Source organism: Gadus macrocephalus, chromosome 13, assembly GCF_031168955.1.
Source record: "Gadus macrocephalus chromosome 13, ASM3116895v1".
Classification (NCBI taxonomy): Eukaryota; Metazoa; Chordata; class Actinopteri; order Gadiformes; family Gadidae; genus Gadus; species Gadus macrocephalus.
The window spans coordinates 1205532-1220312 of record NC_082394.1 but is presented as its reverse complement, the minus strand read 5'-3'; the positions used below and the strand labels follow the sequence as shown (position 1 = coordinate 1220312).

Below are 14781 nucleotides of genomic sequence, written 5' to 3'. Positions count from 1 at the left end.
AACCACGGGTCTTTGTAGAACATAACGCTAAAGAGTATATTAACTCGGTGCCCTGCTTATGAAATAGAACTGCATGTTTTAAATGTATATACATTCAATTGATAAAAAAGTATTGGATGTCTGCTTTTTTTTTAGTTTTCCTGAGTCCTTTTCCAGTTTAAATATGAGAGCATGCTTTAATCCAATACATTCTTTAATTTCAAATGACTGAATAACCTTTTGATAAGATTTGATTGATTTTTTTATCAATGCAGATTGAAAAAAAACGGCCAAACCCACAAAAATAAATGGACAGCGTTTGAATTCCCATTAGTCTAGCGAAATGTGCGACACAGGAAAGCCCTTATTTGGATTCAGCTGAACATGCACACAACAGCCTTAATGGATCCATGGGAGGTGTACTTGTCATACCTGCCAGGCACTAAACAATCCAGACAGATATACAACACCTTGTTCGCTGCAAAGGTCAGTCCCTTTTACAACACGAGGATGGAGGCGTTAATCACCCAATCAACTTCAAGCCCTTTCTCACTACGAATGATTTGAACCAAAGTGTTGGGAAAGACTTCCCCGGACTGAGTGCTTCTAGTGACATCATTGATGCTGAGGTACTACACCACATCATACCTTCAGCCAATAGCTCCTGGCTAAAACTGCCCAACCAGGCTCATTCAATCTGGCCCCCTAATCATCCTCCTGTGTAATTGGCCGACTCATTAATTCCCTCGCTCTCCACCTCAAGCTGGTGTGTGGTGAGCGTTCTGGCGCTGATTGGCTGCCGTGCATCACCCCACTGGGGGCTACACACTGGTGGTGCTTAGTGAGGTCCACCCTTCACTGTAAAGCGTCTTTGAGTGTCTAGGAAAGCGCTATATAAATTCAATCAATTATTATTAATTTATTTATTATTATTATTAATATTATTGTTATTATTAGCTGTTCCTGATGGAGAGGTGGAGGTGGTATCTCAGGAGGTAACGCGGGTTGCTAGCTAGATCCTCCTCCTCCTCCTAGCTACTGTCAAGGTGTTCCTGAGCAAGGCACATAACTGCTCCAGACCAGCTGGCTGTCGCCTTGCGTGGTTGACTACGCCTCTGGGATGCGTGTGTGGGAATGGTCGTGTTTTGCTTTGGATAAAAGCGTCTGCTAAATGCCGTCAATGTCAAAGACTAAGGTTGTTTCATTCAAACTAGCAACAATGAGAAACCTTGACCCTAAATTCCTTTAAACAATGAGCATACGTATCTTCAGATATTGCCTGCAAGCCAAATGGAACGAGATACTTAAATGCATTGAAAACCATCCTTAAAGTTACGACAAAGTAATCTTGGAGGACATTATGTCCACTTTTTGTGTAAACAACTGAAAGTCAAAAACATCTTGACTTTGCTTCCTTTATGGGTGGAATCTTATTGAATCGGAAGTGAGTCACGGGAAGGATGATGCACCGGTTTAACCCTCAACCTTAATGTCCTTCACCGCGCTCCGTAGCGGAGCAGTTTGAGCTGACCCTCACTCCCACCATGTGCTCATCACTATTTTTGCCCCTGATTCACCAGAATACTGCAATCACCGCTCCCAGCGACTTCTCTACACAGTGAGTTATGTAAGGCCCAGCCCTGCCTGGATGATGACAACACCATCTGTGATGACAGATTGTGCGGCAGACTCATTTTAAAATATTATTGGATGCTGCTTTTGTCACTGAGATTGCAACGTGCAGCGAGGCTGCGCTGATATTCCATAGCTGTGAAATGCAACTCTTTCAGACAGTGACCGGGCTCTCGCGGCCTTATCACAGGCGCCCTTTCAGTCACAAAGCCGGCCAAGTTATCGTTTAACCAGAGGGTTTAACCTTTCTTCCTGTTGTGGACTTGCAGAGGCGGGGGGAAGTAGGCATGGCCCCATTATACTCACAAATATATGATAATAATAACACAACTTTTGACGGGTCAGAGTACCATCCATCATTTCCATTTTATGGCATAATAAAACACTGCTAATTAACCCGTGGGAAAGCCGCGCGGATCGCTCGGGGCTCATGACGTCACCAGTCAGGTGACCATCAGTCCTGTTTAAAAGCAGGGGAGGTGAAGGGAGGCAGAGCACAGATCCAGAGCAGCATCTTCTGAACGCACCACCCCGCAAGAGAAGAAGAGCAAGTGTCGAGGCAGCTCCACCACAGCCATCACCATGACGACCACGGCCCCAGCTGTTGCTATGCTACTCCTGATCCTGGCCCTGAACTCTGGGACCTCCGAGGCCGTGCAGGTCCAGGTACGTGTGCTCTACATGATGACGTATGTGTGCTCTACATGATGACGTACGTGTGCTCTACATGATGACGTACGTGTGCTCTACATGATGACGTACGTGTGCTCTACATGATGACGTACGTGTGCTCTACATGATGACGTACGTGTGCTCTACATGATGACGTATGTGTGCTCTACATGATGACGTATGTGTGCTCTGCATGATGACACTGTTTCCACCTTCAGGCCTCTCCTTCATTCTTATTTAACAATAGACCGACCGGGACACAGTTTTCCTGCCGGGGTCTGTAACACTAAGATGACAGAGTATTGAGTACTGAGTATGATGACTGATATGAGGAGATATATATATATATATATTTATTTGTGAGCATGTGTTTCGTATTATTCATGCTTTTAAAAGCACTGGCGTTATGGGTCTATTATCATGAAGGGAGTGATGGAATGTGAACGTGGCCACACGTGGCCCCAGTGAATGAGTGTCTGCTTGAGGGTTTCCATGTGACGCCTCTCCACGCCTCTCTCTCGTGTCCCAGGTGGAAGGGCTGAGCTTCTCCCTGGAGGACGTGCGGATGCTCCAGAAGCTGACCCAGGGCCCGAGCCGACCGGGCAGCATGAGCCCCAGACTGAGGGCCAGCTCCTGGCTGGTGTGCTCACACCCTGCCCTCCCCAACGCCTTCCAGGCCCTCTGCGACCAGCACAACAACGCTTCCCCCGCGCTGCTCGGCCTGAGTGAGTCCCACGCTGTTGTCCTACCGTCTAATAAAGGACGGCCATGTGGCCTCAGAGTTATCATCCACCCATCGCAGTGTTACAGGTGTTGGTACCCACCTCCCTCCAAAGCTGCCAACAACGATTACAGATGCATGTCGTTTAGGAAGGGCAGTGTGGGTATCCATCCCAGGGAGGGAGCACCCTATCCCCTACACTATCAGGCCCCTCGGGGTTAAGTTGTTTATTTTCTGACTTGTCCTTCTGCTCTCTCTCCGATCGTCAGGTATGATGCCAATGGACGTCTGTGAGATCTGCGCCTATGCTGCCTGCACTGGATGTTAAATCAAACGCGCCCAAACTCTAGTGAGGTGCACAGCGGACGGCCATCTTTACTCAATTGTTGTTTGTTTTGAACTGCGTCCGCATCTTTCCATGCTGTTGTTTTTTTTTTCATATACTTTTATGGGGGATCTTCAGCATTGTTATTAAGTAAGGGTTGGGCTTCAGAAAAGCTTTTCAAATATTTGGGTAGCTTCCAAGGAACTGTTACTTAGCATTATGAATAGCACTTTTCCTTCCTGATAAGTTCCTATATTGTCAAATTTTAGACTGAATAGTTTTTTTGTTCGCTACATTTCTCTCTCGCCAAACTATTAAGACGTATTTAATGTAAAATACTTTTTTTTATTAATGTTTGAATAAAAATACATACTGCACTATATAAAATGGTTTCCTTTAATTTAAAGATGAAGTCAAGCTGCCAATTTATCCAAGAAAGATATATAGTATTACACATTGTTAATTCTTTAATGACAGCAACGATCTTTAGATGAAGAAAAAGGCCTAGCAACGAGCCATGCTGGTCACAGTTCTCCCTGAAGTCCCTGACTCAAAGCCTTGTACTTAACACCGATAGCTTTAGTACAATGAGCAGAACTGAGCAGGCTAATGCAGAGCAGACACGCTCCCACAACGCCGTTCTGCTGCCGTAGCTTTGAACTGTTAGCGACGCTCCTTACATGTGATTTAAGGTGATAGTAACTGAAGGCTATACCGCCGGTTCCCTCCAGGCCTTGCAGGATGTACCAGTAGCATACTCTGCAGAACAGAACTAGCCCCAAGTTAGCGGGTACCTGCAGGTGGGCGGGTCCACAGCCGCAGGTGGGCGGGTCCACAGCCGCAGGTGGGAGGGTCCACAGCCGCAGGTGGGCGGGTCCACAGTCGCAGGTGGGAGGGTCCACAGCCGCAGGTGGGCGGGTCCACAGCCGCAGGTGGGCGGGTCCACAGCCCCGGTGGGAGGGTCCACAGCTGAGGGTGGGAGGGTCCACAGCCGCAGGTGGGAGGGTCCACAGCCCCGGTGGGAGGGTCCACAGCCGAGGGTGGGAGGGTCCACAGCCGCAGGTGGGAGGGTCCACAGCCGCCGGTGGGAGAGTCCACAGCCGCAGGTGGGCGGGTCCACAGCCGCAGGTGGGAGGGTCCACAGCCGCAGGTGGGAGGGTCCACAGCCCCAGGTGGGAGGGTCCACAGCCCCAGGTGGGAGGGTCCACAGCCCCAGGTGGGCGGGTCCACAGCCGCCGGTGGGAGAGTCCACAGCCGCAGGTGGGAGGGTCCACAGCCCCAGGTGGGAGGGTCCACAGCCCCAGGTGGGAGGGTCCACAGCCCCAGGTGGGCGGGTCCACAGCCGCCGGTGGGAGAGTCCACAGCCGCAGGTGGGAGGGTCCACAGCCCCAGGTGGGAGGGTCCACAGCCCCAGGTGGGAGGGTCCACAGCCCCAGGTGGGAGGGTCCACAGCAACAAGTGGGCGAGTCCACAGCCGCAGGCGGGAGACGCTTGTTTGTTCCTACATTTGATTGGTTAACTGGCGGCACCTGAGAGAACCAAACCATGGGACGAGAGCGAGGAAGAACCGACTAAAGAGATTCATGTGAAAATATGTGCTATGCTATCATTTGAATGTGCGATATAACGCGCCTCCGATCCGCAGTTACATACTTGGGATGTGTGCCTATATTCAAAGTATGTGATTATGGGTCAAGTACCTCATTCTTTTCAATAAAAGCAAATTTTACACAGACCAGACTTACACATGATTCACAGAACTTCCAACTAAAGCGTTATAGCTTACGCTGTAATACTGTGCGAACACAGCATGCCTCTGTTTGTTTTGGACAGTACATCCTGCGGTCTATGCGTCGTGAGCCGTGAAACCACCCAACGCTTTTTGCCAACAGCACCTTGACGGCTTCGTTCATCTCTTCTTGGTACTCCATTGCCAGTATCTTACTGTGCATAACATGCACAGAAAGGCACAAGGCACAGAAAACCAACACAACATAAACAACAACAAAAACCATCACTGATCTGTGGCATGAGCGTGGAGGATGTCTGGTTTAAGCAGCCTCTCCTGGCCCGAGGCGGACTGATTGGGGCCGGTGAGGCTGCACACCTGTAGGCATTGAGGAATCAATGTGCACAGGTTAGACCAGCCATCATCACACACCGGTTTTTTCAACATCCCCATCCTCTGTCCGTCTAGAGGAGCCCAGACCAAGGTCAGCTCATGGAGTATGGGGGCCACCTAGTGGCTCCAGCATGGCAGCAACCATGAACTCAGAACTGTGCCAGTGGGACAACTACTATCACCACGGTGGTCGTCTTGAATATGAGATCCTCAAGGATGTCTGTAATGGATCAGTAGAGAACATGCTGCCCAGCTGCCGAGTCGTTTCTTATCGTTGTATTGCATAATGCCAGCTCAGAATGAGGCCACAGCTCTGCGTCCCTCGAACATAGCCCGTTCACACTCCGCTAGCTGACTCACTGTTTAGATAAGATTAAACATGCAAAGTGTGGATATGGGTCCTGAAGGAGAGGCGTGTTTCCCCCTCCCGGCCCCTGTGGTGTTGGGGTTGTGTAGCGGGGCGTGGGGTCTCTCTGTTGAAGATTGCCTGGATGACTCGTAGGTATGTCACAACGGCAGACAGGAAGAAGTGGGTGGAGGAGTGGGTTGAATGATGATGCCTGGTTTAAGCAGCCTCACACCGCCCCAGGTCAGACTGATTGGACTCTGAAGCCGGTAAGGCTGCACACCTGTTGTGCATTGAGTAATCAATGTGCACAGGTTAGACCAGCCATCATCCCCCCCACATGAGGAGATCTCCTGCACCAGGTCATGGGTCATTGTCTACAAACTTTTACGATAAACTGGTCTTCCATCATCATCACTCTTCGTCCTTGTCTAGAGGAGCCTACTTAACGACACCGCGGTGGCCGCCCCATTCCACCTTACAACAGTCGTCATCCTGGTTCATCACGATGCAATATCATTGGCTAATGAATCCCTCTCAAACTATTGAAGACAATCCCCCTTAACCAGCCACGTTTAAAGCAGATTAAAAACATACAGATAATCTCTTCATTCGTTCATGGAGTAAATTCATAGAAGGACGTGTCAACCATGCAAGGAACCTTAAGCACATCAGGAGCGGTTTCGTTTTTTGTGGCTCAAGGACACCGCAACACTTGTGTCCTTGAGCCACAAATCTTACAAATCTTACAAAATGTGTCTCTTAAACAGCCTCCCTATTTGCGCGTGTTTGACCTGGAAATGTTAAGAGATCAAAAATCCACTTAAGAGGATCAAAGTTGTGTTTCTGAATTCGTTGTATTTTGGCGGTTATGAGTTTGTGGTTCATAGTGTTTCACATTATAGCAACAAAATGTCATATGTCGTACATTGCAGGGTCCCTTTAACGTGGTGGTTATTATTGTACTTTAAAGAGCTGGAGGTTTTGTTAATGTTGATTAGCTCCAACACAATGTTAATTCTTAGGCCCTATCGCATCTTTCTAAGAACAGCAACAAACAGAGTTAACATAACAGATGTGTGGGAGTCTGAAAATGCCACTACGCTCACAACAAAACATAAATGCACCCCATAAAGTCTGATTTCAACACTCGTGTGATCCCAGACGTGCCATTATCCTCCGCAAACAGCGCTGACCTACTGCTATCAGGGAGGTTCCCTTATTGGACAGGCCGAAGAGTGATCTACGGGCCTGATGACGAGGAAGAGGAGATGGGGCCGGGGTTTATGGACGATGTCTGTGTAAGAATTGGATCACAGAGTTGATTGTCTCTCATAGACGTGTCATAGATGGGAGGATAGCATGAGGGAGGGGGATTGTAAACAGGGAAAAGAGGATCTTATCCTGCGTGATGGGTCGTTGGGTCAGGCTGGTTAATGAACCATAGCTACTCCCCGGAGCCGCCTCAGGCTATAAGAGGGGAGCCGGAGGGGACAGACCCGTCACAGAGCAACCTGAGTCTCAAGCTTTCACTGTTTGCCTTTGACGAGATCTTGACCGTGCCGACCATGAGAGCTGTGCAGAGTCTGATGCTGGTGCTGGCTGCTTGCAGCGTGAGTGGAGCCAAGGGCGTCATGGTGAAGGTGAGTTGTTGATATTATCCTGGCTGGACGGGGACTTTGTTTGTGTTTGTCTGTGTGTGTGACTGTGGGTGTGTGTGTGTGTGTGTGTGTGTGTGTGTGTGTGTGTGTGTGTGTGTGTGTGTGTGTGTGTGTGTGTGTGTGTGTGTGTGTGTGTGTGTGTTTGTGTGTAATCACGTGTGACTGTGTGCGTGTGTGTGTGTGTGTTTATATGACGTGACGATGAGAGCCATTCAACAAACCGATTGCAATAAATTAACTTGCGGGAGTTACTTTTATTCATCACATGCTCTATTAATACAGCAATAATGTCACCTTCTATGATCACTACTGTAAGCCTGGCTCCCCCCGCTTAAGTACTTCCGCTCAATTTTAATTTCCCTTCGGTACTAGGTCTGGGCCTGTGGTATGTTAGTGGGTTTTCTCCGTCCAAATTTTGTGCGTCCAATCAGCGAGCAGAGGGAGTGGCTGAGAACAATAACGTTAAAGTCAGCTCTCGTTGACGGACATCTACATCGCACAGTGTTTGGTTTGTTTACAGCCAGCGTGCAACGTGATTCCTGGCCAAACGTTAGCGATTGGTTATGGCAGATCCAGAGTGGCACTGGGCAGATCCATTAGTTTTAAACTTTAACAGACACCCGCCTTCAAGTGAGTTAACTCTCTTTGCAAATGAAATGAAGTATGAGACTCTGGTAGGACCAGGCGACACTATTGTACTCAATGCTTTAGAATAAAAATAAATGTTCTAGAAGATTCTTTCTCTACCCAACTGATCCATACAGCCTCTGAATACGGTCTACTATCAGACAGAGTCCTCTGGATACGGTCTACTGTCAGACAGAGTCCTCTGGATACGGTCTACTGTCAGACAGAGTCCTCTGGATACGGTCTACTATCAGACAGAGTCCTCTGGATACGGTCTACTGTCAGACAGAGTCCTCTGGATACGGTCTACTGTCAGACAGAGTCCTCTGGTTACGGTCTACTGTCAGACAGAGTCCTCTGGATACGGTCTACTGTCAGACAGAGTCCTCTGGTTACGGTCTACTGTCAGACAGAGTCCTCTGGATACGGTCTACTGTCAGACAGAGTCCTCTGGATACGGTCTACTGTCAGACAGAGTCCTCTGGATACGGTCTACTGTCAGACAGAGTCCTCTGGATACGGTCTACTGTCAGAGTATGACGCTTGTTCCTCTGTCTCAGGACGGGGACCTGGTTTTCCCCCTCCAGGCCGTGGAGACCCTGAGAGGCCTGATGGACCTCGATGGTCCGGTCTCCCCACACCTCAGCCGGACCAGTGCGGCGATGGTCTGCCAGGACCCAAACCTGCCCCAGGTCTTCCAGCCCGTGTGTCAGGACAAGGGAGCGGCCATGAGCTTGTCCAGAATCGGTGAGAGACAAAACCACAAAGAAGAACGCCCCAAAGAAGGAGGGACCCCATAGACCAGGAGGGACCCCATAGACCAGGAGGGACCCCATAGACCAGGAGGGACCAGGAGGGACCCCGTAGACCAGGAGGGACCCCATAGACCAGGAGGGACCCCTTAGACCAGGGGGGACCAGAAGTGACCCCATAGACCAGGAGGGACCAGGAGGGACCCCATAGACCAGGAGGGACCCGAGGGACCAGGAGGGACCCCATAGACCAGGAGGGACCCCATAGACCAGGAGGGACCAGGAGGGACCCCATAGACCAGGAGGGACCCCATAGACCAGGAGGGACCAGGAGGGACCCCATAGACCAGGAGGGACCCGAGGGACCAGGAGGGACCCCATAGACCAGGAGGGACCCCATAGACCAGGAGGGACCAGGAGGGACCCCATAGACCAGGAGGGACCCCATAGACCAGGAGGGACCAGGAGGGACCCCATAGACCAGGAGGGACCCCATAGACCAGGAGGGACCCCATAGACCAGGAGGGACCAGGAGGGACCAGGAGGGACCCCATAGACCAGGAGGGACCAGGAGGGACCAGGAGGGACCCCATAGACCAGGAGGGACCCCATAGATCTGTGGACTGGGGATTATTTGGATTTCAAGTTTTTGCTTATCTATCATTTGTCTTTGATTTATCTTAACTTTTCATTGATCACCACAGAATACAACAGATGAATGGATCAAATTTTCAAAATCTTTTTCAAAAGCACAGCACAAAAAGAGCAGAGTTATTAGAAACTAATGAAGTTTAACCGATAGTAAAGTTAGGAGCAGGTACCACATGTTGTTACTGCTGGATAAAAGAGAGGAAATAGATCAACTTCAAGTTAGAGTTTATCAGAGAGAGCTTAGGATAGCAAACAAACCGACACACTCATAGAGATGGACACAGACACAAACACACACACACACACACACACACACAGACAGACACACACACACACACACACACACACACACACACAGACACACACACACACACACACAGACACACACACACACACACACACACACACAGACACACACACACACACACACACACACACACACACACACACACACACACACACACACACAGACACCCCCACACAAACACACACACACACACACACACACACACACACACACACACACACACACACACACACACACACACACAGACACACCCACACCCACACACACAGACACACACAGACACACACACAGACACACCCATACACACACACACACAGACAGACACACCCACACACCCACACACACAGACACACCCACACACACACACACACACACACAGACACACCCACACACACCCCCCCACACACACACACACACACAGACACACACACACCCACACACACACTGCAGTCCCTGGAGTCCAGAGTCCCTAGCCCTGAGACAGATTCCTACAGATTGCCTCATCAGGAACACTGAGGGGCCAACGAGAGGTCGAGCAAACAGTGTGATGGAGACATGGCAGCGGGCAGCTCTGTGGTGGAGCGCTTTGTTTACCCCCTCCTCAGTACAGACGCTCTGACAGGAGGGGGTCTGTAGGAGGTCTGTACTGTAGGGGGAGGTCTGTACTGTAGGGGGGGTCTGTTCTGTAGGGGGGGGTCTGTTCTGTAGGGGGGGGTCTGTTCTGTAGGGGGGGTCTGTACTGCAGGAGGGGGTCTGGTCTGTAGGGGGGGGGTCTGTACTGCAGGGGGGGGGTCTGTTCTGTAGGGGGGGGGTCTGTTCTGCAGGGGGGGGTCTGGTCTGTAGGGGGGGTCTGTACTGCAGGAGGGGGTCTGGTCTGTTTATTCACCCTCCCTGTCGTCCTCTGTTCCCAGTGAGTGTCCTGAACTTCAGGGACGCCTGTGACATCTGCGCTAACCCGTCCTGCTTCGGCTGCCGGCAGTGAGGGCCAGGGGTCGGCCAGGGGTCGGCCGGGGCCTCAGTGAGGGGCCCCCCACCCCCGCCTTCAACATCTCACACCCGCCATCTTCCCCCGATCCAACATGGCCGCCTGGCCCTGCTGGGGGCCCTGCCTCCCATTGGTCAACTTCTTGTTACTATTTTTATTTTGGTTTTATTGATTGGCTACAGAATAATATCACGGTTGGGTAAACTTCCTGTGTTCCTTCCTGGTCTTCCCTGTGTGTTGATTACAACAATGCAGTCTGTGTTTTTTTTTATAATTATTTATCTAAAGTTTTCGATTAAAAAACTGATCATCAATATTGACTGTTGGTGTGCTTTGTTTGCTTGTCATTTGGACTACCTCCTAGTTTAGAACATTCTTGGCACACGGTTGGTTTACTTAGTTTAAGGTGTTCATAAACAATAGGTTGTATAGGTAAACGATTTCGTCATACTGCCCTCTAGTGGTGTCTATCGTCCTTGAAATAATCCGGCAAATGGAGAACAATTATATAACATTACTGATACAAAGTGTTTTGACTGCAGTTTGTTAACTTGGTAAAACTGCAAAAATAAACGTCTCTGCCTTTCTTCTAATTATTATATCGTTGAATAGAGACTAATATTAATGAATTTATTAATTAATTTATAACCGATTATTCATGACTATAATAATTTGTCCAAGTTTAAGTTTTGCAAGTATAATGAGGAATAGAGTTGTCCGTAAAACTTCATAACGCATATGGTTCGTTGGTCTAGGGGTATGATTCTCGCTTAGGGTGCGAGAGGTCCCGGGTTCAAATCCCGGACGAGCCCACATTTATATTATCGGTCAATTCGTTGCGTCGATTTATCATTGACCATCGTGTCATCGGTAACTCATTAGTAGTAGCCTGTATCAGCTGGATTTGAATTCAGAACACACCTAAAGACGTAAACACACGTAATAACGTGAAACAAAGGCACAAAACATTTTAGATGTTACAGTCCTATGTAATATTTACATATTTAAACATAAGAACATATAGGAATCAGTAGGAAACATAAAAAGCACTGACAGCTTCTGAGGAAAAGTGTGCAGAGGGGTTAATGCTTTGCATCTCTTCTCCTGTTCACTTGACATGACAAGGCATACTCTATATCAGGCCTATTCAACTAGCGGCCCGTGGGCCAAATGCGGCCCCTCTTAATTTTTTTCTGGCCCGCAAGAGGTTCCATGCAAAAAATAAATAAAATAAAGGAGAAACATAGTTGAATGCAAATCAGGTTTCTGTGTGTAGCCGGTGATACTAGCCAGTATCAGTACCCCACAATCCGGAACTGGCATCTCTTATTCTGACAATGTTTGGCTCAACCGATACGTTTGAGTCTAGCTTTCCTCATATGAATGCCATCAGAACAAGGGCACGTTGCTCCATGACCTATGAGAAGCTGCATGAGTGTCTCAGGATGAGGCAAACAAGGCAGTGCAATCTTTCTCACTGACTCACTGGCTCAAAATGTCTCATATGTACAGTAGTTCTGTTTTGTGATGATTCAAACAACATTGTTTAATTCTAAATACGTGTCCAAAATATGTGAGAACAAAATATTTTATAATGATACGATTAAAAGTGAAGAAGGAAGGAATGTGTCTGACAAGTTTATTCCATGTAGTAGTACTATATATATTAAGTTAACACTACTTTAAGTACGATTTATTTGTAGCGATTCATTCACGTAGTTTTACTCTGTGTGGCCCATGCACCCACAGTGGTTTTCCTTTTCGGCCCACTTGATAAGGACGTTGAATAGCCCTGCTCTATATCATATAAGATTGGTAAGCCATCTTCGTTCATCCCCAAAGCGAAATTAATTAGTAATAGCAGTACACTTCAAATAAAACATTATCAATTGCTCAATATAAAAAACAAGTAAACGTAATGTTGTAATGAAGTCAAAAGCCCAACACTAAGATGAAGAATAAAAATAATACATATTTAAGTCTTAGAGTATTTGTGTTAGTGGAAGAAGTAATACTTACATAAATATAACTGTAGCCTAATTTATAAATGTAAAAAACTAAATAAGTCAAACATAAGTCCTCAATGAACTGATGTTTAATCAAAGTCTTGGTCGGGGAGTGCGGGCGGGGCCGGTGGGGGACGCGGGAAGGCGTATTCGGCCAGGTCGGCCAGCCCCGTGACCACGCAGCAGCTCAGCGCGCTGCGGTGCACGGCCATGTCGCGCACGGCGCTCCACGCCCCCGTGGCGCCGTCGTAGCGCTCTGCGCTGAAGGAGGTGCTGTGGCCGTTGAAGCCGCCCGCCACGTACAGCCGGCCCTCCAGCACCTCCACGCCGAAGTTACTGCGCGGGCCGAGCATGGCGGGCGCCGCGCGCCACGCGGCGGCGCCCGGGCTGAACGCCTCCACGCTGAGCAGGCGGTCCACGCCGTCGAAGCCCCCCAGCTGGGGGGGGGACGAGGGGAGAGTCAGACAGACAGAGGGACAGATGGACAGAAGGACAGAAGGACGGACGGACGGACGGACGGACGGACGGACGGACGGACGGACGGACGGACGGACGGACGGACGGACGGGCAGACAGGCAGGCAGACAGACAGACAGACAGACAGACAGACAGACAGACAGACAGACAGACAGACAGACAGACAGACACACAGACGGACGGACGGACGGATGGACAGGCAGACGGACGGACGGACGGACGGACAGACAGACAGACAGACGCACACAATCCAATAATGAACTTAAACCTTAAAAAACGTTGAATGTTTAGGCCAATACCTATTTGCATGTGTGTGAGAGAGCGTGAGGTGTGTTGCCATGGAAACGGACCGCGTAGACCTGGTCCCTGTAGGCCATGACCCCCACCCCGCTGCGGGGCCCGCCCATGGGGGGGAGGAGGGTCCACTGGTCGGCCCGCGGGTCGTAGCACTCTGCGCTGTCCAGACACACGGAGCCGTTGAACCCCCCGCAGATGTACACCTAAGGTCCGCACACACACACACACACACGCACGCACGCACACACACACACACACACACACACACACACACACACACACACACACACACACACACACACACTGGTTTGATACCTTAAACTCCAGCTCTCATCGCACCTTTTCATCTCAGCTTTCTTCTAATCTAGAAGTGCGTTCTGGTTTGTTTTGTTTCCCTTTAGGGAAGGGTTAGGGTAAGGGTTAGGGTTAGGGTTATGGTAAGGGTTAGGGTTAGGGTTAGGGTTAGTTAGTAGTCAGTTAGGGTTGTTTGTTTGGGATTGCAGTTTTGCACAACATACACAATGAAACGAAAACCAGGGGCCTCCAGCCGTACACCAGGTGCTTCTGTCCTATATCATTGCTATGTACGCTTTCAACTTCAACTTTCTGTGTTTATTCTCCTGTGTATTTTTGAACCACATTGAAGACCCCCACCTCTGTCACAACATATCCCCCCCCTCCCTCACCTGGCGGTCTCACCTGGCCCTCACCTGGCGGTCTCACCTGGCGGTCTCACCTGGGTCTCACCTGGCGGTCTCACCTGGCGGTCTCACCTGGGTCTCACCTGGCCCTCACCTGGTGGTCTCACCTGGCGGTCACCTGGCGGTCTCACCTGGCGGTCACCTGGCGGTCTCACCTGGGTCTCACCTGGCCCTCACCTGGTGGTCTCACCTGGCGGTCACCTGGCGGTCTCACCTGGCGGTCTCACCTGGCGGTCACCTGGTGGTCTCACCTGGGTCTCACCTGGCGGTCCCACCTGACGGTCTCACCTGGCGGTCTCACCTGACGGGCTCACCTGGCGGTCTCACCTGGGTCTCACCTGGCGGTCTCACCTGGCCCTCACCTGGCGGTCTCACCTGGCGGTCTCACCTTGCCGTGGAGCGTGGTGGCGCTGGCGTCGCTGCGGGCCTCGCTCATGGCGGCCAGCGGCGTCCACTGGTTCCCGTGGGGGCGGTAGCGCTCCAGGCTGCTGAGCCGCTCGTGGCCGTCGTAGCCGCCCAT

The 14781-nt window shown here is 50.1% G+C and overlaps 2 protein-coding genes, 1 long non-coding RNA gene and 1 other non-coding gene across 4 annotated transcripts in view; 3 read left to right on the top strand and 1 right to left on the bottom strand.

Annotated features, from left to right (window-relative positions):
- Positions 1-2089: 2089 nt before the first annotated feature.
- LOC132470909 (uncharacterized) lies at positions 2090-11094 on the top strand. The gene is made up of 6 exons (XM_060069838.1): positions 2090-2277; positions 2813-3008; positions 6962-7098; positions 7216-7440; positions 8646-8832; positions 10707-11094. The coding sequence occupies exons 1-6, from the start codon at positions 2194-2196 to the stop codon at positions 10775-10777; spliced, it is 900 nt and encodes a 299-aa protein (XP_059925821.1). The 5' UTR covers positions 2090-2193; the 3' UTR covers positions 10778-11094.
- Positions 8906-10221, top strand: LOC132471300 (uncharacterized). Its single transcript, XR_009528823.1, has 2 exons — positions 8906-8948; positions 9438-10221. It is a non-coding gene; the product is annotated as an uncharacterized LOC132471300 (long non-coding RNA).
- Positions 11095-11520: 426 nt separating the features above from the next.
- Positions 11521-11592, top strand: trnap-agg (transfer RNA proline (anticodon AGG)). Its single transcript has one exon. It is a non-coding gene; the product is annotated as a tRNA-Pro (tRNA).
- Positions 11593-11908: 316 nt separating this feature from the next.
- Positions 11909-14781, bottom strand: part of LOC132471297 (kelch-like protein 10) — a 7867-nt gene continuing 4994 nt past the window's right edge. The window contains exons 3-5 of the mRNA XM_060070479.1: positions 14650-14781; positions 13614-13763; positions 11909-13223 (exon numbers count right to left, since the gene is read on the bottom strand). The exon at positions 14650-14781 is cut by the window's right edge and continues 480 nt beyond it. Of these exons, the coding sequence (XP_059926462.1) occupies positions 12876-13223; positions 13614-13763; positions 14650-14781 (630 nt within the window). The 3' untranslated portion in view covers positions 11909-12875. The remainder of the gene's footprint in view (positions 13224-13613; positions 13764-14649) is intronic.